This window comes from Melanotaenia boesemani, chromosome 6 (genome assembly GCF_017639745.1).
Source record: "Melanotaenia boesemani isolate fMelBoe1 chromosome 6, fMelBoe1.pri, whole genome shotgun sequence".
Classification (NCBI taxonomy): Eukaryota; Metazoa; Chordata; class Actinopteri; order Atheriniformes; family Melanotaeniidae; genus Melanotaenia; species Melanotaenia boesemani.
Genome location: NC_055687.1, coordinates 10774707 through 10796855, shown reverse-complemented (window position 1 = coordinate 10796855; position 22149 = coordinate 10774707). Strand labels below are relative to the sequence as shown.

At 37.8% G+C, this 22149-nt stretch overlaps 2 protein-coding genes across 5 annotated transcripts; one reads left to right on the top strand and one right to left on the bottom strand.

The window, feature by feature from the left end:
• Positions 1–4575: 4575 nt before the first annotated feature.
• Positions 4576–12898, bottom strand: nes (nestin). Its single transcript, XM_041989261.1, has 4 exons — positions 11876–12898; positions 10367–10491; positions 8457–8530; positions 4576–7903 (listed from the first exon to the last, which is right to left on the bottom strand). The coding sequence occupies exons 1-4, from the start codon at positions 12704–12706 to the stop codon at positions 5127–5129; spliced, it is 3807 nt and encodes a 1268-aa protein (XP_041845195.1). The 5' UTR covers positions 12707–12898; the 3' UTR covers positions 4576–5126.
• A 2457-nt stretch (positions 12899–15355) lies between these two features.
• LOC121641815 (asialoglycoprotein receptor 1-like) lies at positions 15356–18912 on the top strand. Of its 4 annotated transcripts, none has more exons than XM_041988137.1 (7): positions 15356–15463; positions 15764–15841; positions 16629–16742; positions 17386–17775; positions 17876–18039; positions 18112–18224; positions 18468–18912. In XM_041988137.1, the coding sequence occupies exons 1-7, from the start codon at positions 15403–15405 to the stop codon at positions 18592–18594; spliced, it is 1047 nt and encodes a 348-aa protein (XP_041844071.1). In that variant the 5' UTR covers positions 15356–15402; the 3' UTR covers positions 18595–18912. The 4 variants fall into 4 exon arrangements, with proteins under 4 accessions (XP_041844071.1, XP_041844070.1, XP_041844072.1 ...); XM_041988136.1 differs by having other exon boundaries at positions 16626–16742; XM_041988138.1 differs by having other exon boundaries at positions 15764–15856; positions 16626–16742; positions 17578–17775.
• Positions 18913–22149: the final 3237 nt, after the last annotated feature.

Below are 22149 nucleotides of genomic sequence, written 5' to 3'. Positions count from 1 at the left end.
TTGCTGCGATCAACCTGTTTTGTTTTTGCAAATGTCCTGAGACAAATCGGTAGCCTAAGCAATGGGTTGTCTTCATCTGTGCCATCTGACCTGCTTTCAGTGCTCATGGGTGTGGTGTGTCTGCAACTAACTTAATTTCTGCACATGAATTGAATTACTGTGTGGGCATCTGCTGTGTCTCACACACACACACACACACACACACACACACACACACACACACACACACACACACACACACACACACACACACACACACACACACATAATAATGGAGGAACTAAACCTCACTCAACTCTAAATAATGATAACATTTATTATAAAACATAGGAAATTCCAATCTAATGGTTTTGTTTTTAATTTTACGCAAATCTCTTTCATGCAGAAAGTGAGTTGTGTAATTCTTCATATTTTGCTATTCTAATTATATTTATTTAGTCTCCAGAGAAGAAAAAACAATGTGAAACAGCAGTATTTTTGCCAGTATGAGTTTGAAGTCAAACATCAAGGTCGCATTTCAGAGGATTGTTCTAGTGGAAGATCAGACTTTATATTCTCGCTTCATGAATCATTCTAAAAACAACTTGCTGCTGTCATTACCTGATTGCACACCACACTGCAACCTCTCTTTTATTTTTATACAGCCTTGTGACTGAGGTTTTGTTTGGCATAATGTTATAACAATCTGGTATTTTACTCTCTCAGTACTCACTTAACTACAGGTTTTCAGACAGGAAACAGACAAGCTGTTATGCAGTTGCAGTTCCTTTTTTTTTACCATTTTTTCTTTTTTTTCTTTTGAATAAATGATAAAGTGCATTAGTTCCTTATTTTGATGAACAGGTGCAGAAAAGGTCGATGAGAGACAAGTACTTAATAATCTCCAAAGGGGAAAGAAAATCTCATCCTACTTAGTTTCATTACTTACTTTCACTTTTCATAGTCCAACATGTAATGTCTTTCTCTCCTCAGTCTGCTAATACATCAAATGATGCACTATGCATCTCATTATGAAAAGAAATATTCAATTTAAAAAAGAATTCAATGACAAATATCACTTAAAGAGTAACCATGTAGATGAGAAGAAGGAGATGCAACAAAAGGAGGTGACACTGGAGGAATGGAACAATTTAGAGGAGGACACAGACTGGGTAAACACAAAGAAAACCAGGAAATGAAATTTGGCATCATCCTCTGGACACACACAAGCTGTAAGAGGTGCACTTGCCCTCTGAAATAATACTTTGTGTCACATAACCTAACGTTAAGCAATCATCTCATTTCCCTCCACTGATTAGGTCTAATACAACATTTGCCTCGTGTCGTCCATTCATTTCTGATAATGAACACCTGTTGGGCATTTTCCCTTACTTATTTCACAAGTAATGTGATGACCCACTCGCGTCCTACTGAGATTTACTTGGTCTACATCATAACTCTAAACTATGTTTACGGACTTTGGGTACTGAATGGAAAAGATTGAGATCATTAATGAATGCAGTTAGAGTTTTCTGTTTTTGTTTCTCTACACCAGGGGTGTCCAGCTCGGGTCCTCGAGGGCCACAATCCAGCAGGTTTTCGATGTGTCCCTGCTCCAAAACCACCTGACTCAAATAAGTCACTGTGCAAAACTTCATAGGCTGCTGGATCTATTTAAATCGAGTCAGGTGTGTTAAAACAGGAAACACTGAAAACTTGCAGGACAGCGGCCCTCGAGGACCGACTTTAGACACCCCTGCTTTACACTGACAGAAGTCAGATGAAGTGACTATTGCACCTGAGGAGCATGGCACACGAGTGCCTCCACAAAGATGTCTGCTGACCACCGTCAAGGCCCATTTATGCTCCCTTAGGTACGTCAATAGCAACGTCTGTTTCAAACGTCATACCTCATACCATCCTCATACTTCCATGCATCCTTTGCATTGCCATGGTTGTTAAGTCAATTCCTCCACTAGCAAGCAGTGCTAAGTTCAGAATTCCCATGAACCAACATCGGTTTCAGACACCGTTCTATAAAGTTGTTTCCAACACACCCTAAACACACATATCCTTTCTTCAAAAGCTCACGCAATTTCTGCAGTTCTTGTCCTCATCTTCATTCTTCTTCTGCTTTTTTGTTCCCTTCCTGATTCTCTTCTTCTTGTCTGGTTTGTTTGTTTTGCTGGTCGCATGTCAGCTATTCTGCTCAGCATTGCCCCTGTGATTTCTAGTAGTTTCGCTCCATCTTCCATGTCAAGCGACAGATAGCTTAACTCCCTGAAAACAGACCAAATTACATGCATAACCAGAAAACGGATGAAACTGTCTGCCCGTCTGCGCATCCGTCTTCTCGTCGAGCATAGATGGCAGAAGATTTCATTAATGCTCCCTGGAACTTGTGAATGATGTTTTACCATCCAATTTTGACAATTCAGCCTCAAAGAGAACTATTTGTTTTACACAGTACTGTTTATTTGCATTAATCTCCTACAGCTCACATCTCCAGAAAAACCACTTGGGAAAACCTGCAGACACCTCCCCCCTTCTTGGTCCCAAACTGCAGCTCCTCAATCATCCACACCAATAACATCAGGAGTAAATCAATGGAGTTGGATGCTGGATGGCAGATGGCTATCGGAGCATGTGTCGATTACACAATGAGGAAGATAAAAAAAACAAACAAAAAAAAAACAAATAGAGGTTTAGGTTTCTGTTGATGGCCTTGTAGATTAACAGTTGCATGTTAACCAGCAGTGACCAATATCTATTGATCATGCTTTTTAATGGACATAATTTAAGAATTTTTATGATTTTTTTTTAATTTTGTGTGAAATAGATGCCTTTAAGAGCAACGGAATATGGCAAAAGGCCCAGAGATGAGACCCCGAGGAGCATATAATTCCCCAAACTGGAGACTAGTCTCAGGTTGTTCAAATGCTATTACATGTGTTTCTAATGGATATGATTCACAAAGGACATGTTCTAGTTGTTCTGACAAGTTACCTCAAACACAATGATAGCTCATTAGCAGTGGTGCCAAATTTTGTTGTAACTAGGGAGCTTGTTAGGGAAAACTTGGCACACATTAAACACGTGTGGTTGACGGTCAGCTTAACTCTCAGCAACAGGATTTTACTATGTTAAGTTGCCAACGGAAGTAATGAATCATGCAGTCATGAAAAGACAGATCCAACCTCCCAAATGATTTAATTGTGCCAAATGCCTTTAGATCTGTGTGGTAAGCCAACATTACTTTAAACAAACACTTGAATCTTTCAAAAGTATTCCTGACTTCCCGTAGATTTTACACCGTTATAAGGACTTAACGTTAGTTTTTTTGTTTTACTTTTAAAATACTTATAAAAGTCAGTTACTGTAAGTAACTATATTAACTAAAAATGAGTAAGAAAATTATGATCTAATTGATAACTTGGATTTAATTAAATTTTACTCTCTTCTTTTTTATCAGAATGAGAGATTTCATTGTGTGTTTCTTGGGATGGATGAGTTTACTGCAGTTGGAGAATAGCAGCATTCCAGACAGCTGCCGTAATACCATTCCTCCACTTCAGCTTTGTCACAGTGAATACAACTGTGCTGTTTCCTTCCTTCCAACTGGGCAGATTTGGTGAGTGAGGAGGAGAGCGTCCACCAAAATAGCCGCCATTGTTTGCTAAACTGACTAATGAAAGACGAGAAGGGGTGGGATGGAGGGGAGTTGAGGGCACACATTGTTCTCTCTTCATACTTTTTACTTGGCCATCTCATGGGATGGCTTTATGCATGTGGAGGACCTTGGTGCTATTTTGTTGACCCGCCTGCTTTGAGGTCAGTTAATTTGGTATGTTGCCAAATCCAGACGCAGAAGCACACACTCAGAGCTTCAAAAGCTTCCACAGTACAAACCCCAAAGGAAACACGTTGCTGCAAGGAAGCAAGCAGCTGGTTTATTGACCTTCTGTTAAAGATGCAACTGTGTTTTGAGTCAAAGAAGTTCATAGCTTTGTAAGTCTGTCCCGTCAATTATAATAATAATTGTAGAGAATAATCAGTAAAGAATAATATATTTATATATATATATATATATATATATATATATATGTGTGTGTGTGTGTGTGTGTGTGTGTGTGTGTGTGTGTGTGTGTGTGTATTTTTCGTGTTTGTAGGCTAAATCCTCATTTGTGATGTTTAACTACCTGATACTTCCACTGTCCATGTTATCAGCATTGACTGACTTCGTTCTTTTCATGGAATTTCTAATAATGTACGGAGAAATCAAATAAATTTAAAGTTGAAAGGAATTTAGCATCCTCCATTGGACCATATAACAGATTCAGGCTCTTTCTGTGTTGCAACTTGCCATATAAGCTAATAGGATGCTAACAGATTAAGCAGAAATGTAAACTCCTTTTGGGCTGAGTTCATGATCAGAAAGGTTAAAACAGCTTCTATTCTGTGCCTCTTAACCTTAGACTTTAGATACATTTGCTCAACATCTGTTTGCATCAATGAGAATGTCATTTAATGATAAATTAACTGCATGGATGTGGTGTGCTCTTCATTCAAATAAAGATTTCTCAAAGACACAAAGAATAACATCAATCTACTTTATTTTGGATTGTAAATGTACCGTTATTTCAATAAACTTTATGGGTAGAAATGAGAAACAACCATTCATTCTACATGCAAAGATCATTAAATTGTGACCTAATAGTAACTCATCAACGGAAACATTAGCTGTCACAATGTAATAGCAGCTCTACAAAGAATCCAACCCTTCTAGCCTCATTGATTTCCATTACTGACTACAATAAGATTAGACTATGATCAATAAATGATTTGGCTTGCAAATTATATTCTTTGTTCTCTTCATGCTCGTTCCTCGTGCAAAGAATCGGTCATGCTCTATAACATGCAAACTACACGACTGAAAGGTTTGGACAGTTAGGAAAAAATGTATGCTTCGGGCTGAGGAAAAACACATGTAAATCTTAGTAGAGAATTGAGGCACGTAGGAAGTTAATGTCACTAAAGATCACACCAAGGCTTGACTTTGGTTTTGAAACAAAATGCATCAAACAAAAAACCCAATTTCTTACTGACTATGTGTGTGTGTGTGTGTGTGTTTAAAAACTAATTCAACTCTAAATACAATCTAATTGCTCTACATCTTCCCCAGATGACCAGGATTCAGCCTCAGCTTCAGACTCCTCAGAATGGATCGACTCCCCACCAACAACATTTCTACTCAACACTTTCTTCACATCTGTATGCATCTGTTCTTGCTCCTGAATAGCAGCTACGGCTTTAGATGAGTCGTCTATCCCGGAGTTTCCATTGACAACATTCTGGTTTTCCACATTCCCCCAAACTTGGTTGTCAGTAAATCCCTGATTCTGATTAGTTTGCTCAGCTGCTTCTTTACAGGTATCATCTGGTTTATAAGTGGCGCCGCTCTCTAAGGTGGACACCCAGGAGTCACTCTTAACATCAGGGAAGAGGAGACCATGGCTGTTGTCTGTTGCATCCTTAACTATGGAGATGTTGTTTTCATCAGGCACAATGTTGTGGAAACTTTTGACAGGGTCTTCTTGATCTGTCAAAGCACCCTCATCAGCTGATTCTGGTATGTTAAACTTCTGATAATCTTCACCTTGGTCTCTGATTTCAGAGTCTTGCATTGGGTTCTCTAGGACTTCCCATTCAGCTGTTTCTGATGCTTCAAAAATCTTGTGAAAATCTTCAGCCTCCTCAACCTGATTCATTTGAGACTCGATGGATAACTTCTGCTCTGTGACCTCAGGAGGAGCTGCCACATCCTGCAGGTTTTTTTGGTCTGCTGTGATCAATAGTACAGAGTTTGGTTCCTCCAGGTTGTTTGAGTCTTCTATATCGTACCTACTTATGAAGTCAGTGACTCCAGAATTACTTTCTATTGCATCAGTATGTATCATCATAGGCACATTGTGTTCATCTTCTTCCTCCCTTTTTTCTGGCTCATCTGCATCATCTTGACTTTTATGTTGGACATCCTCCACAGCCAAGGTGTCTCTTGGAGGCATTACTACTGATAACTCACTGAAAAGTCGGTTTTCAGAACCCTGGTCAGTAATTGTAGCGAAAGATAAATGTTCATGGTTTTCATTCTGTCCAGGCTCACATGAAGCTTTTCCATCCTCTTCTTGCACATCCACTTCTTCAAAAGACTTGTCTTCCAGATGTGGAACATCCTCACTGATGTGCCTGTAACTATCTGTGGACAAATTTTCTAACTCTTGTTCAACAACTCTGTCAATCTCCAGCTCCTCATCATGGTCAAAATATGAGCATCCTACAAGTCTTCTAAGTTCTTCCTCTGAATTTCTCACCATTTTATCTGCATTTTCTATATCTTTCCCCTGTGTTTCGTACTCTCTTACTATTGCACCTTGGCTAACATCTCTGTCTTCAACGTAAGCGTATCCCAGATTATATTCCTCATCCACTGATTCATCTTCAACTTCTTCACACAGATCTTCCATAGTTCCGAATGTCTTTGACTTCCCATCGCTCCACATTCCAGTTCCCACCTCTTCTGTCTTTTTTTCGTGCTCACCTTCACTTGACTCACTCTCGTCCATGTGTGACGCCTGAGTGTTGGCATCTGTCTCATCGCTTTTGTATCGAATCAGAGGACGAGTGTCAGCGAGAGTGTTATCCTGAGCATAGCTGTCACTCTCCAATTCAGTCCTCCATGACACCGAGACATTCTGAGAGTCCTCTTCATCATCTTCATCTTCTTTGTCAGAAGGTGGAACCTGCTCTTGCTCTAAGGCAGTGTGTTGTCCCTCATCTGCTTGTGTGAGCATCGGTGTAGAGACCACATGGCTCTCCTGACTCCCTTGTGTCTTTGCTTTCTCAAGTTCCTTTGCTGATATGTCTTCCTCTGGCTCAGCATGTTGCTTTTTCTCTTCATTTCTTATGTCACCATCTGTTTTTATTTCAACCTTTCTCTCTATGACACTATCCCATGTATCCATCTCTTCTCCATCAGGGTACAACTTATCTTCAACTTCTAGTTCATTTGTTTCTCCCACAGAACCATTTAGTTCTTGTCTTATCTCAATTGCATCAGTGTTTGTAATGTTTTCATCCATGCCGCAATTTGTGACTTGGCTAAAAACACTTTCTACAAGCTCACATTCAGATTGCAGACTGCTTGGAATGGATTCAAAAGTTGGTTCAAGAACTGCCTCTGTCTCAGAGTCTGACATCTCCTCTTGCACATTCTCCACCATTTTATCTACATACTCTGTCTCTAACCCTGTATCAGTCTGAATCTGAAGCTGATGTACATTTTCTTTCTCAGCTGTACCCTCAAACACCACATCCTCATTTTTATCATCAGAAAAACTGCAAGGTTTCTTTGTAAATGCGTGATCGTATGATGTAAGACTGGGTGTTGTAAATTGACTAACTTCACCACTGAAACATGGCTCATTGCTGAGGCCAGACTCAATTTGACAACTGACAACTGACTCATCAGTCAGACTCTCTTCAGGACCTTTATCAGTATCATTCCACTTCTCTTCCTCTTTGTCCTCCAATGTTTCAGCAGCTGCCTCTCGCTCATTAGGAGGTGATAGAGGTTCGGCATACGTGACTCTTTCACAAACCTCCTGTGGTCGGAAGTTTTCAACAGCTCCATCCTGGACTATTTTTGGATAAGGGTCTTCTAGTGTTGTATACTTTGTTTCATCTGCAGATTTGGTGGAGATCTCTGGGGTTTCATTTGACGTTTCAGGTTTTCTGCTGCTGAATGGCGCTGCAGTTATTGCTGTAGGTCCTGTGCCTCGAAGAGGTGAGGGGAACGTGGTCCTGTGACTAGCGTACAACTGGGTCTTGTAATTCTGTTTAACCACATGAGGGTTTAAAACTGCATCTGTGGAAGACAGAAGTCATGAATACACAATTAACTAAGCTACTGAAATAATATTGACTTACAGACGTCTCTTCAATAAAACTGATCAGATATAAAATTTTGACAAATATTTGACATGAGATTTAGTGCAATATCCACACAGAATACTGTCTGGTGTGTGGGGATAAGTAGACAGAACCTGGATCACCAAAGCATTAATAAAATGTCTGTTCTCAAGTGAGTTTAGACACTAATGGGAAGATATTGATCGTCACTTCCTTTCACTGCTGTCTAGGATACGGGAAAGCAAAGCCATATGGCTCAATAATCTTTGGGGACTGCCAGTGATTGACTGTGGCTTGTATTACAGAACCCAAAGTGCCTACCTCAGCCCCTGTCACCAAGCCCCCTACCACAAGTCTCCAGTAAGACTAATGCAATTAGAAATCATATCAAACGTCCCCTTACTCCAAGAGGATTTTAATGAGACTAAGTTAAATTAAACTTTGAAAATGTGACATCGTGGCAGGGACTGACATGACGTTGGTGTATACATATTGTTTATTTTAATTACCTGTGATGGAAATGTTTCTTGGCTTATTTAACAAAGACACGTCTCCCCTGAGGCTCTCTCTATCCAGCAAAGCTCTGTGGAGACAAACAACAAGAGAAAATTGTGTTGTGAAGTTGCACAGCTTTTAGCACACATGAACAATATGATGTTTGGGGTTTGGAAGGAGCCATAAAGGAGTGAATGCTAACATGATGCTGCACACAGAGCTGTGGGTGGGAATAGGACCAAGGGGAGACTTTTGCTGCTCTTGAACAGCAGCAGCAGCAGACTAAGGTCTGTTGTTATGGTAATAAAGGAAAGGTCCTGCCATTGAGGAGCCATCTGCAGCACACAAACCTCTGCCATCAATTTCTTACACATACACACACATACACAGCCACAGGGGCGCTCATGAACACGCAAATGACAGCAGATATTACAAAGCGTCCATGCAGCACTAATGCCACTGTTTCCTTTCACACATGTGGCCCTCACCAGCCTCCATTCCAGCACATACGGCACATAATTAGCTTCATTGATGCAGTTTAGTCGAAATACAAAGTTATTTTAAAAAAAAATAAAATAAATCTAATTAAAAATAACAGCTTTAACTTGCAGTGAATGACTCTGAGATTTGTCCTCTACTCATTTCCTCTCCCATCTGCTCCCCTATGTTGTTACTCTAGACTCCCATAGCTCATAAAATGGCAGCTTCTCACAGAGAAGGGTGAGGGTCAATACTATGAGGTGGGGGGAGAAGGAGAAAGGAGACACTATAGAGCTTCATTGTATATATGTTACTCTGTTCAAGACAGCAGAGTCTGAGGCGACCTTTAGTTCAGACGGCTGCTCTGGCTCTTGACTATCTGCATCTCACACAGAGGGAAGGGTATTAGTATGTTTCTGATCAGCAGCTTCAGAATGTGTTAAACTACTCGTATGAATCACAGCTAACATGAAGATAATATTATTGTTACTCTAATTATCATGTTGTGTGTTGTGCGCATTGTATTTGGTTGTAAAATGGGGTATTTATCAATATCAATATCAAGCAGATCAGTTTCTTAATTGCTCTCTAGTGACTCTTCACATTCATCAGTCTACAGTTTTAGTTCAAAAGATACTAATAAAGCATACAGTGATGCAATAATGGGAATATTTCAGCCAGTGAGGACAAATTAGGTGGAAATTCCAGAAGTACATGATACAAAACTGACATGCCAGCCATCAACTATTAAATGCCGTGCATTTAATAATGCATTTCCTTAGAAATGTCTTAAATTGAGTGTGTAAAAACAAAACCACTTTTAACTCTAAGAGAATATTGATTCCTATGAGCTTATTCCTGATTCTAAAAACAACAATTGCAATTTAAAGAACTGTAATTCAGTTGTCTTCACCAAAGATGACATCTTTGGTGAAGACAACGTCAAAGCAAAAGTTATATGGTAAGGTCAGTTTTACAGACAACATACAGTCCAAATCAAGACTTCTTTAACACAATATTATGTGCAGTAGAAGTATTGCACAATGGAGGAGTAGTACAACTATTATGCAATAAGGTCTCAGCACAGTGGCACTTAACACATAACAGATAACTGTTACTGAAGTACATAAAAACAATGTTGGGCAGTTTAGCTTTAAATCATTTTGTTCTCTGTGTTTTATTATAATTTTTTTTTCATTTTATTACTTACCACATCTTTGCTGCTTGAGTGACTTTACTGATTTATTGCTTGATAAAAAAAGTCAGTATTCATCCTGAAATGAGAACTTCATGCATTCATTTTGTTTACCGTATTCCAGTCACCTAATGCATGCTAAGAGAAGCCGCAGACTCCTTAACACTGTAGAGGTGAATCACATTTAAAAAGAAAGGGGAAAATAACTATTAAGGGTGCTTTAAAAATGAGCCTGGGAGAGCAGCACACCTGTATGTTGCTACTTCTAGACCCAGAGACATCTTCAGCTGCATCAGGTTGCGGTTCTCCTGGACGATATGATCAATTTGCTGGCCCAGCTCTTCTTTGTCCACTTTCAGATCCTCCAAGTGCCCCTATCATAAAAGGAAGCCAAACAGAAAAAGGAAGCAGTGTAAAAAAGGCATGAGAAAGTCCTTCCAGTGTGATTTTTGCTTGTAAAAGTAAACATTTTGTTCTGCTATTTGTCACATTATGTTAGCTGATAGATTGTTGTTGAAGAGAATAAAGTGATCTAGAGTAATGTTATAATATACAAAGGTTTGCACTTGAGATTAGACTTGCCAAAGTGGTGAATTATTAGAGTCTATGCATCTATGTTGCAAGTCACTGAGGACTGCAGTATTCAAAAGCAGTATTGCCATAAAAAGTTCTTAGTTTTGGGTGCTTCACCTCTCAGACCTCACTGTGACCCAGAACTAATCCCAGTAACCCCAATCCAAAAATATGCATCTTCCAGTTCCTTTCATACCCAGATGTGTTCACTCCATCAGAATATTGAACGAGAAAGGGAGCAAATACCCCTGGGAGACCAGCTCTTTGAAGCCTTAATCTGGGCATCCTGCATTTCACTAAATGCTCACCAGGAAATTTATTATTAAAATTTAAATATTAAAACATAATTTAATGTGTTTATGTATTTATCATGTGTATAATGTAGCATTTGCATGTTATATTTGGAAGTTGACTAGTCATATAGAGTATATTGGCATGCAGTGGCACTTGTGTCTTTACTTCATTTGGTCAGACCACAGGCCTGCAGCTGCTAATAACCAAGAATTCATGAATTCATATTCCCCTGTGGTTAGTCACTTCCTCTATTTTAGACTGACTGGTTGCACATTGCCAGAGCAATCACTGTGAGGTTTGTGAAACCATTTACATACAAGGCAGAACTTGCGAAGTTACTCAATTTGGGGAGTTTTTTGTTTGATATATATATGTATGTATGTATATATATATATATATATATATATATATATATATGATCAAAAAGCAGAAACTAGAAATTCCTGATGTTCTAAAAATAAATACAAAAGCTGTCTTCATTAAGATAGTAAAGAGAAATTTACTTTACCATTTTATCTTTTCATTTGTTCAATTTGTCAAATGACATAAATGGGCCAACATTTTAGTATCAGAGCAGGATTGTGATTTTTTTTAGAACTGTATAAGTAGATTATTGTAGTAAAGGTGTTACAGTTGTCTGCAATAACCAATTCTGTAAAACTATTGGTGCAGTTAAACAGATTTGACTGTCAGCGGAAATATATCAACATATCTTCAGCATTAAACTACATGACTGCCACAAATCTCAAAACCTTCAACTGGGGTGTATTTTGAAATATTTATACTATACTATAATATAGTAAAAAAACAAAAACAAAAAAAAAAAACTGTTTGGCCAAATCTTGTGACTAAGTTACAGCTAATAACTATCCCTGCAGATGGATAGCTCACCTGGAGCTGCTGGATCTCCTGGCAGTGTTTGTCTCTCTGTTGGGCCACAGCCGTCTCCAGATGCAGCCGGACATCCTGAGCTGAGGCGATATCTTTCTCCAGAGCTTGAAGCTTCAGCTGACTCTCAAGCTTTTCCTGGCCCACTTGAGTCAAACGGTTTCTGGTCTGATTGAATGACTCCTCTAGTCGAGCTAACTGTCCTTGATAGGCCTCTGATGCCTCCTGCCATGCTCTGGTGGCCCTTTGGTAAAACTCATTCCCCATCTTAAGGAGCTCTGGTGTGTGGTTGTCCCTTTGAGAAAATATTGGAGGAATTGTGGCTCTTGACTGGATCAGTGCATCTTCCAAGTGGGTCACATCTTCCTCATGGGTTTGAATTAGGAATCTTAACTCATGCTCCAGCTTGTTGACCTTCTCCCTCAGCCAGATTTGTGCCCTTTGTTCCTCCACCAGCTCCTTCCTACTTTGCTCCAGCTTTGTCTTTGCTGTCACTTTGGCTTGTGCCTCCCTCTGTCTCTGCAGTTCCAGGGATTGGAGCTCCTCAGTCAGCTTGCCAACTTCTAGCTCCGTGAGGACCCTGTCCCTCCAGGCTGCATCCACTTCCAGTCTGGCCTGCCTCAGCTCTTCCTCCATGCACTTTCTGTGAGTCCAGTCCTCCTGGCTGTTGTGTCTAATGGTTTGGATCTCGCTTGCAAGCAAAGCATTTTCTTCTTCTAACAGTTTAACCCGACTGAGGTAGGTTTCCAGGCGTCGGTTCAGGTTCAGCATCTGTTGCTTCTCCTCACCATGGACGTTGGGGTGGAAAATTTTATGCAGACTGTGGAATTCCATGTCAGTATCAGAAACAGAGAGAGTTACCAAACCAAGGCCTCACTCAGAGCTACACAGCTTCTGGTTTGGCAGCCAGTTATATCTTTGTGTCCAGGCCTGAGTCAGCGTGTGGGCTTTTCTTGTGAGTGAGGCTCCTGTGAGGCTGTGGTGGGGACTGCCAGCAAAAGGCTTCGCTTTTCATACTGGGCTTAATGAAAGGGCTGGACACATGGACATGAGGGGAGGAGGGATGGAGAGGGAGGAGACTGAGGACTAGAAAGGAGGGGAGAGGAGATGAGGAGAAGTGGAGAGGGAGAGACTGGGATGAAACAGAATATTAATAGAGATGAGATTAGATGAGCTGGAGGGCTATAATAGGAGGGTGGAGTGGATGGGAGAGGGCCAACAGAGGCAGTGATGTCATTTTACAAGATTAACTCTTTCATATCTGGTACCTTTTCCAGCTGAGTGTAAGATGCTACCCAGTGACTCCCATATTCTTCACTAAAATACTTTATTTCCTGTTTATCATCTTTTTTTCCAAAAGGATTCTGATTTAAAGTTAGATGTAGTCAAAGGGAGAAATTTATAACCAAGTTTGTGTAATAGTGGGTCGATTTCATTAATATTAATGAGAAAACTCACCAGCATGTTCCAGGATCCACTTTTTCCCTATAAAGTGTAAGAGGATTCTATATCTGCAGAGTAAATTGGATTTCATAAAATGACAGTAAATCATACCTCAAACTGAAATGAGAATCGATGTTACAATTTCTTGAGTATAGGTGTGGTCCTTGTGCTTTACTTTAGTATGTCCATTTTTTTCTTTAACTAAAAACTGCACTTCCCCTCCACTACTTTAATTTCTATTCATCAAAATTAAGATATGATGAAATTATACTAACAGTCTCCATCCTTAATGGCTTTTTACGTGAGTTTGATTTTAGATTTGCAGTAAGAGTTAACGCTCCAATAATAATAACAATTATTTCCTTCACACGTTTTAATAAGTTTCATTTTAATAAATGTTAAAATGACTCAGTGTTTGATGTATTTATCACATATGTTTATTAAAAGTATCATGATCACATGTATCAATCAGATAAACCCTGCATTTTCATGTTAATATTGTAGCTGCATTTTGTTATGGTATATTTTAACATTTAAGTAGAGAATCTAAATAAGTCTTCATCATTTTTCCCTGCACTAAAAAGAAGACGTGTGCTATGAAATTTGAATAGCAGGTATCAATGATGTGTCTAAATATTATTCATGGTTTTATTTATTGCTTGAATTTTGGTGTCTACCAAACCAAATGGGCTCTTAATCTCAATGTTGTGCAAAATTATAGCTGTTCTTTTATTCTGTTTTTTTACTTATTTAAATCCTGAGTGTTTCATGAAAGGCAGTTTATCAAATGACTGTGTACCAGTGCTGTTTCATATTATATGTAAGAAGAAATGATGATATTTGTAATGTCATGTAAAGGTTAGGTGTAGTGAACAGGCAGCTTTCTCATAAATATATTTACACTTTTCCAGCTGTTTATTAATTGGACTGAGACCATATTTTAAGTTGTTTGTACTGAATCATCTGACTTCTAGTTCTAGCTGTGTAATACAAGAAATCTGATGTATTGGCTCCAAAGTTAACTTAACTAAACTGAAAATATAATCTTTGCTGTATCATGAAGAAATTTTGCAAGGTCTTTTTTTTTCCAAAGATCAATTTGAGGTCACTTTCCCACTTCTTTCCCAGTCGAAACTGAAAATCCCCTTATGTGTTTTGTTTCAGTGCTGGAGAGGCCTTGACTGGACTGAACTGCCACATTGAGGCATCCTATATGTCTTATAGACAATAAATAACAAGGTTAATAAAGGTTAAATAAATTATTTTGCTTATTATTTTAGTGTTAATATATCTGTTGTTCTTCCTCCCTGGGGACATATTTACCTAACCTGGTTGTATTTTGTGTTTACAAAAGAAAAAACAAAGTAAAGTAAAACAAAGTTCTAAGCACATTTGTTGTGCGACTTTGGAAAGAGATTTAGAATTTAATGTGCATCAGTCCTTTGAAAGAAAGATTTTAAAACAGGTTCAATAACATTAGCACCACTGAGTTACTGGTTTAAGGCAGTTTTCTAATCTGGATTCATAAAAATAACTGTACATTAAAATAAAACCAACTTTAATGATTCCTTTATCTGGTTATAAACAAATGAATCCACTGTATCCAAAAGTTCAGGGTGTGATTTTAAAGATGACTGATTGCACTGTCCACACAAATGCACATCCAGGACAAAACCAGAAAAATAAACAGGATTCAGGCGGAAAATGTGCTTAATTTTAGACTATAGCTGAAGATTTTTTTTTTTTACAAAGTTGAAATGATAAGTACATTAGTGATAACCCTCAGAAGACAAAAAGCAACAGTGAATGTGGTGACGTGGTTTCGTTACACACAGAGGCAGACACTATTTTAGGCACTAGATCAGTTGTCTTTGTCCAACATGTATAGTGTTGTCTTCTCTAAGGTAAAAATATAAAAGAAGAACAAAGTTCATGTTTTTAAAGTCATATCCGGACCCAGCATGCAAATGATTTTCTCAGCTAAAAACAGAAGTAACGGAAACCACCACTTCTTATAAACTATGCCTTCCCTCCCTCTTAGTTACTGTAATACTCTCTCTGCTACAGATCAGACAAACTCAGCAGGGATGGAAGAAGAAATTAACTATGCCTCAGTTGTATTCAAACCTAAAGGACCCAGACCAGAAGGTAAGATTGCAAGTTGATTCCTTTTATGTTTTCCTCAATAAATTAGATGTTGAGCTACAGTTAAACCATTAAGGAATCATATACAGACTATGCAGATTATTTGAATCTGCATCTAATCAAGAAGTGATCTATATTTCCTTCATACTGGATGTAATTACTGTTAGAAACAGTTGTTAGAGTTTACTTTTCTTTAAGCATTTGCTTTTATTTAGAGCTTTGTCATCGCCAAGCAGAGACAAGTTTTTACACTTCATCAGTTAAATACATTTAATCTTTAAACACTATTTTTAAACCCTACAGCCAAAAATAAAGAAGAGGTTGTGTATGAAGAAGTGAAGCTTCACAGTGAACCAGCTGAAAAACATTCTGATATAAATGGTATGTTGTGCAAAGGTATTGTCCATAATTGCTTAATATTGGGCTTAAATAATAGTTTTCTTTATCCACGTATGTGAAACTCACCACAGCTTCCTAATACTCATAAAAGAATGTGATTACACTCAGAAACGTTCTTTCTGCTTGAGTTTTGCCACTTTCAAGCAAAAAGAAATGTTTACATTTTGTAAAATACATTTAACCACAAAACAACATCCTTTGAACCCTACAGCTAAAAGGAAGAAAGAAATAGTGTATGAAGAAGTGAGGATTCACAGTGAAACCACTGAAAAACGTGATTCAAATGTCATTGCTAAGTTTCTGTAATTATTCTATAATTATTGCTTTTATTTCTTTTCTAAATATTTTATTCTCATTTGCCAATTACTTCTATAACTAATTAATTTTAATGTTACACATTTGTCTTTTATGCTTTATTATGACTTTAGCTGAGGCTGACACTGATGTTGCCAATGTTGCTCGAAATGTTTAGTTTGCGAACAGAATACTGCATAAATCTCTGGATCTTCTTGTGGAGACTTTAACAGGCTTCTGTGTGTTTGTAATGTGTATGTTTAGAAATGTAATGATGATGATACGAGGCTTTAGCCTATCAAAAAGTGCCTCAACTTTTTGTTTCTTTACTTTGTTTCAGTTTTTTTTATTCATTATTAATTTTTAAACATTTTTTCTGAGCTGTAACTTGCAGGGAAAATGTTGAACTAAATGGGGTAACAGCAGATTCAGTGACAGTAAAAGTGACATGTTTATTTCTGTTTCACCTCAGCAGGACCCCTGCCAGACAAGGAATCTGAAAAAAGAAGTTGCTTTAAAAAGTTGGCTTATTGTTTTGGGATTGCTTGTGTCATTTTGTCGTTGGGAGTTGGTGGATTGTTTGTCTACAGTGAGTATGAAAAAAAGGCATCCATCATATTTTAACCATGAAATGTATTATTATTATTATAGTATTATTAAAACTAAAAACAATAAACAGACACACCACTGACACGCAGGATCTAGCTAAAGGGGTTACAATTCAATGGCCACTAATTTATAATCATTTCTTTGTTACCTTTCAATTTTCAGTACATTATATCCATTTGTTCCATACTTTGAATTAATAAGGCCAGTTTTAATGCAAGATATAGCAGCTCAGGGAACACCAGTCAAAATAATGTCGTTAGCTGAGCTTCTAAGCATAAATAAACTTTTTTGAAAGGAAGAACACTGTAAATCCTTGGCTACAGAAGAAGAATCATTCAACAATTATTCTATTATTCCTGTTTATATGATGCATTTATGAACAGTAAAAAGCTATTATACATTTTTGAGTGAACTTTATAACATTGGAAGTGGGACAATATAGAAAAATAAAGAAGCTTATGCGTTTGGGTCGTTTTTGAGGGATTTCTGTTGATTTTCTTTTAACTCTCAGGAGGCTGGAAAACCTGAAAAAGGGCAGAGATGACATTGCTTAGTTGTGGTGATCTGCCAAACAAAAATGAATAAGACCCTCACCCATTAAAGATCTCGTTTTGATTTTGCAGTTGTATCTATTCATGGCTTGACGAGCCAGTTAAAGTCCAACCAAACAGCTCTACAGGAAGAAAATTACAACTTGAACTCCCACATCAGCAATCTAACTTCAGAGAAAGAAAACTTGACCAGGAACCTTGGAAATGTGACAGACCAGCTAAGTGTATTCAAAAACCTGACAAAATCCCAATCTCTGTTAAAAGATGAGATAAGAAACCTGATGACTGAAAAGATGGACCTTATAGATCAAAAGAAAAACCTGGAGACAAAAATCCAGACGCTGGAGACAGAGAAGAAAAACCTAACAGAACAAATTCAAAACTTGGAGGCAGAGATGATTCAGTTCAACACCAGTCGAGCTCAATGGAGCATCAATGCCTACTGTCGACAACAAGACAGCCGTATGTTCACTTATCTACTGTAAACATTCATGTTAAAAAATAAACATTAATAATATCATTACACAGTAAACATGTCTCTTATTGATCCTTGTTTTTTCAGCAAGAACATGTAAACCATGTGAGAGCGGCTGGTTACACAATCGGTCCAGCTGTTATGCAGTAAATAACCCTGATTCTGCTGGACAGAAAAACTGGGAAGAAGCTCGAAAAGACTGCAGTGGAAAAGGTTCAGATCTGGTTGTTGTAGCTGATGACATTGAAAAGGTAAGAAAAGAATCATGAACTTTATGTTTGTTAATAATTTAAATATGTTTGATAACTTCTTTTATTTCTCAGAAAAATATCAGTGGTAACAGTTGGGGCAGTTCTGGGTTCGGAGGATACTGGATCGGTCTGAGAGCAAAAGATGGGAAATGGAAGTGGGTTGATGGAAGTGATTTAGCTTACACGTAAGAGACACAACATTTCCATCACTTTGAGTTTTACAATCTTTCAGCCTTGATTTGAAATAATATTTTTTATGAACTGGCTTGTATGAACACAGTTACTATAAAGTGGACTAATGTGTTTTAATTGGATCAGAGTGAATTGGTTTGAATTGATTATGTCTATATAGTGCTTATAGATGATTTTGTATTGATGCTAAATAAATAAAGTTGAATTGAATTGACTGCAACAAACTTTTTCCTCAGCTCCTGGATGACTGAACTTGCCACTGATGGTCGATGTGTGATCTCTGTCCAACATGAAGGATGGAAATCAGTGAGCTGTGATGTAAAGCAGCGGTGGATCTGTGAAAAGGCAGCTTTATCTGTTTAAACCTGCAGTCAAACTCCATGTAAATGTAAATAAAATTATAGTAAACAGTATTTCTGCAAAAACAAAGACTTGTGTTTCAGTTTTTGTTTAATAATGTTTGTAATTGTATTTATTATAAAGAAGAAGAAAAGTTGTTCATATTACTATTTGTATATTTGTATATTGAATAAATGCTGTACTGAGTTAAAATGTAATTACATTCTATGTCATGCCTGTACAAGGTGTGATTATGGATATCAACATTCAGAGAAATACATGTATAATATTACAGATACACTCAACTGTTTCTCATTAAAAAGTCTGACTTTGTTTATCTTCTTTGATAAAGTTACAGTGATGTCATTTATCAGCAAATGGAGGACCAACAAGACTGGTCTGGTTCCTGTTTGACTTTTAATTCCTGCTGTTGTTTGACCAGCAGATGGAGCTGTATGACTTTACAGGAGACACAGAACAAATTATTTTATGTAAAGAACCTTCATATGAGGTTTCATCAAATAATAAATATAAATTAAAACCAATGGAGTTTAGTCGGTTTTCATTAATCAGCATGTTGTCACATTGTTGAAGACATTCTTGTCATTTTGAACAACGTAAGTTTTAATGAAATCAGTAGCAACAACTTTACTCAGGATAACTAAACATCACAAACTTTTCTAAAGTTTAGGAACGATCCATAAAACAAAACACAAGAATAAAATATTTTTATATTCTTTCCACTGTAAATTAAAATTCCTAAGGTGGCAGAATTATAAGTCCATTATAGATGATGCATCTTGACTGCATCACAATAAAATATATATTTTACTCAGTGTTTCATATCATGCTTTGTCTATTTGCACAGAATATTTAGAATTTATTTTCAAATAAGTGCTGATTTCCTGCAGAATTTCAGTGTGTGTGGGCAATGGCAGAGCACATCATCACAGCCATCACTACATTATTTATTTATTTGTTGTAGAACCATTCCTGGGTTGTGACATCACTTCCAGGCACTTTAGCTGCACACACATCCTGTCTTTAGATAATTGTGGCTGTTAGAGATTCCCCTCTAGTACTAGCTGTGTGGTTAGCTGTCAGACGTGACTAAACAACAACTAATCACAGTCACCAGGCATGCCAGGGAAAAGGTTGGGCCCCCGAGTGTTGGCCAGCTTTGACTCGCTACAGAGCAGTGACAATGTGGAGAGTTTGGAATGATGGTAGTAGACCAAAGCAAAACCCCCCCCCCCAAAAAAAAAAAAAAAAAAGAGCAAAAAGAAACGCAATGAAGACAGTGGTAAGTATTGGAGATAATACAGAAGCTAATTTAGCTCAGAGCAGCTCAGCCTGTCCTCGTGTTGAGTTCCTGGCTGTCATGAGGCTGAAAATAAAAACATATCTTGGACAATACAAATTACAGCTGTGTGCAGTTAAACTGTCAAGATAATAAAGTTTAGTTAGATTTTGGTGGCAAGAGATTTTAATTATATTCTACCTTCATTTAACAGACACTTTTATCCAAAGCGACTTTCATCTGAAGGTGTTTAGTCAGTAGTATTCTGGGTCTTGCCTAAGAACCCAACTGGAAGGTGTTAATATTTGCCCCTGTGGAATTCGAGCTTCGGTCTCCCAGATGGGAGACAACTGCCCTGCCCACTGAGCTATCCAACACAGTCATGTGTTATATAGAGGTTATTTTCATATTATATTTTCTGTGTTTCCAGTTGGCTTATGTTTCTAAAAACTGTATTTATTCATTGTATGCTGTAAATGTAATAGTAAAGAGTCATAATGCCCACCTCAGCACATAGTTTAATATTCTGTATTGGAACCATGTTAAAACATATTGTCTCTGTTTAATTAAATAAAAGTAAAAATAGTAAAGTAGAAAAATCGTGGAAGTTGGCAAAGAATATAAAGATTTTAATCAAAGATGTTATCATTATGAATACAAATCTCTATGTAAAATATATTATAATAAAAGGGTGATTAACACTGGTTTGAGGAGCCCCTGTGAAATGTTGCCGAGGCCCCCAGCAGACTCTTTGGAGATAATTAGAGGTAAACTATGATATCAGAGGGGAGACGGTATGTATTATATTTGTGTGTATGTATAGATTGATCAAACTGTGATCAGAGTAATAAATAATGTATGTGTGTAATTCTGATGATACAAAGAGAATGAGCTCATAATGCTGCTGATACCATAAACTAAGCTGAGCATCTCCTCTCAGCAAAGTAGTAAAACTCAATACAGTTGTCTGGAAAATTTGCTGCTGCTGTATAATGTAAGATTCTTTTAACTTTATCTGAACAAATAAGGAAAAACATCTAGATACACCAAATATTATCTAATCTTCCACCACTATCTGCTTTCCAAATATTGTAGAGGTGCAGGGTTTGTCTTGGGGGAACTTAAATGTGAAGCTTTTTGGTTACAGAGGTGGTTTTGGGTCTGAGGAACTCGGGTCTATGTCTCCAGTGTGCCAACAAAGGTGAACCACTGCAAGGCCCTTAACCCCTACCAACTGCTCCCCAGGCACCGAAACATGGCCGCCCACAGCTCTCTGGTACATCTAGAGCTGGATCACATGCAGAGCTGAATTTCTTCGTTGGGATGAAAAAAGTAAAAAAATATTATTATTATTATTATCATGTTGTTGTTAAAGTCACACTATGTAACCTTCCAACCTAATAATTCAGTGTTTCTGACTTGTTTGATCATTTAATGTCACACTGACATGACACGATGCTGAGAAACTGTACTTCACAACTTTTTCTTCCAGGACACTGCATGATGTTGCAGCCGAGTTTTGCTTTACACACCAACTTACCGTGTAGTGGGACATGTACTCCACCCCAAAAATAATCACAAATCTAAATCACAAAGATTTTAAAGCAACTGAAGAGGATAAGATAAAATGAAAATGGAGGGAAAGTTTAAGTGCTTTCAGAAATATGAATTTTAATGTATGGAATTTTAGCAGAGATTTTAAGTTAATTCTCTGAAGTTTTAACCAGAAGATTAGTTATGACTGAAAACTCATAAAGACAAAGACACAAGGATTCTTACTTTGTAAAATATTTCTGACGTGTCCCAAAAGAAAAGGCCATCAGCAGCTATGGAAGAGATTTTAAAATATTTTTAAACATGATTTCAAACAAAACAGTGCAAGCAAATCCTTACATGGATGATACATTTGAAGTCTACTGAAAAGGAAATACCCCAAAACAATACCTGTGTAGTACACCCGTCCATCCATCTTTACATCCATCCATCTATTCAGATTAGGTCAGGGATAAATAAATTGCTGGTTTTGGTTAAGTTTCTGTTTTCTTCTTTAAAAAAAATCTAAATGTTATGGCCCGCAGGCCCTTCAGCCTGTGGACTGACTGAATGATTGCCAGATTGCCTGACTATGGAGATCTCCTCAGGACTCCTCCTCTCCGGCATGCTGATTGGCTACCACCTACTCCAGTTCCGGGATCCCCCCGTCCAATGAGAGCTGGAGCTGCCTCAAAAGACACGATCACCCGTCATTTGGGGCAGCTGTGGACAGTGGACGCAGACTG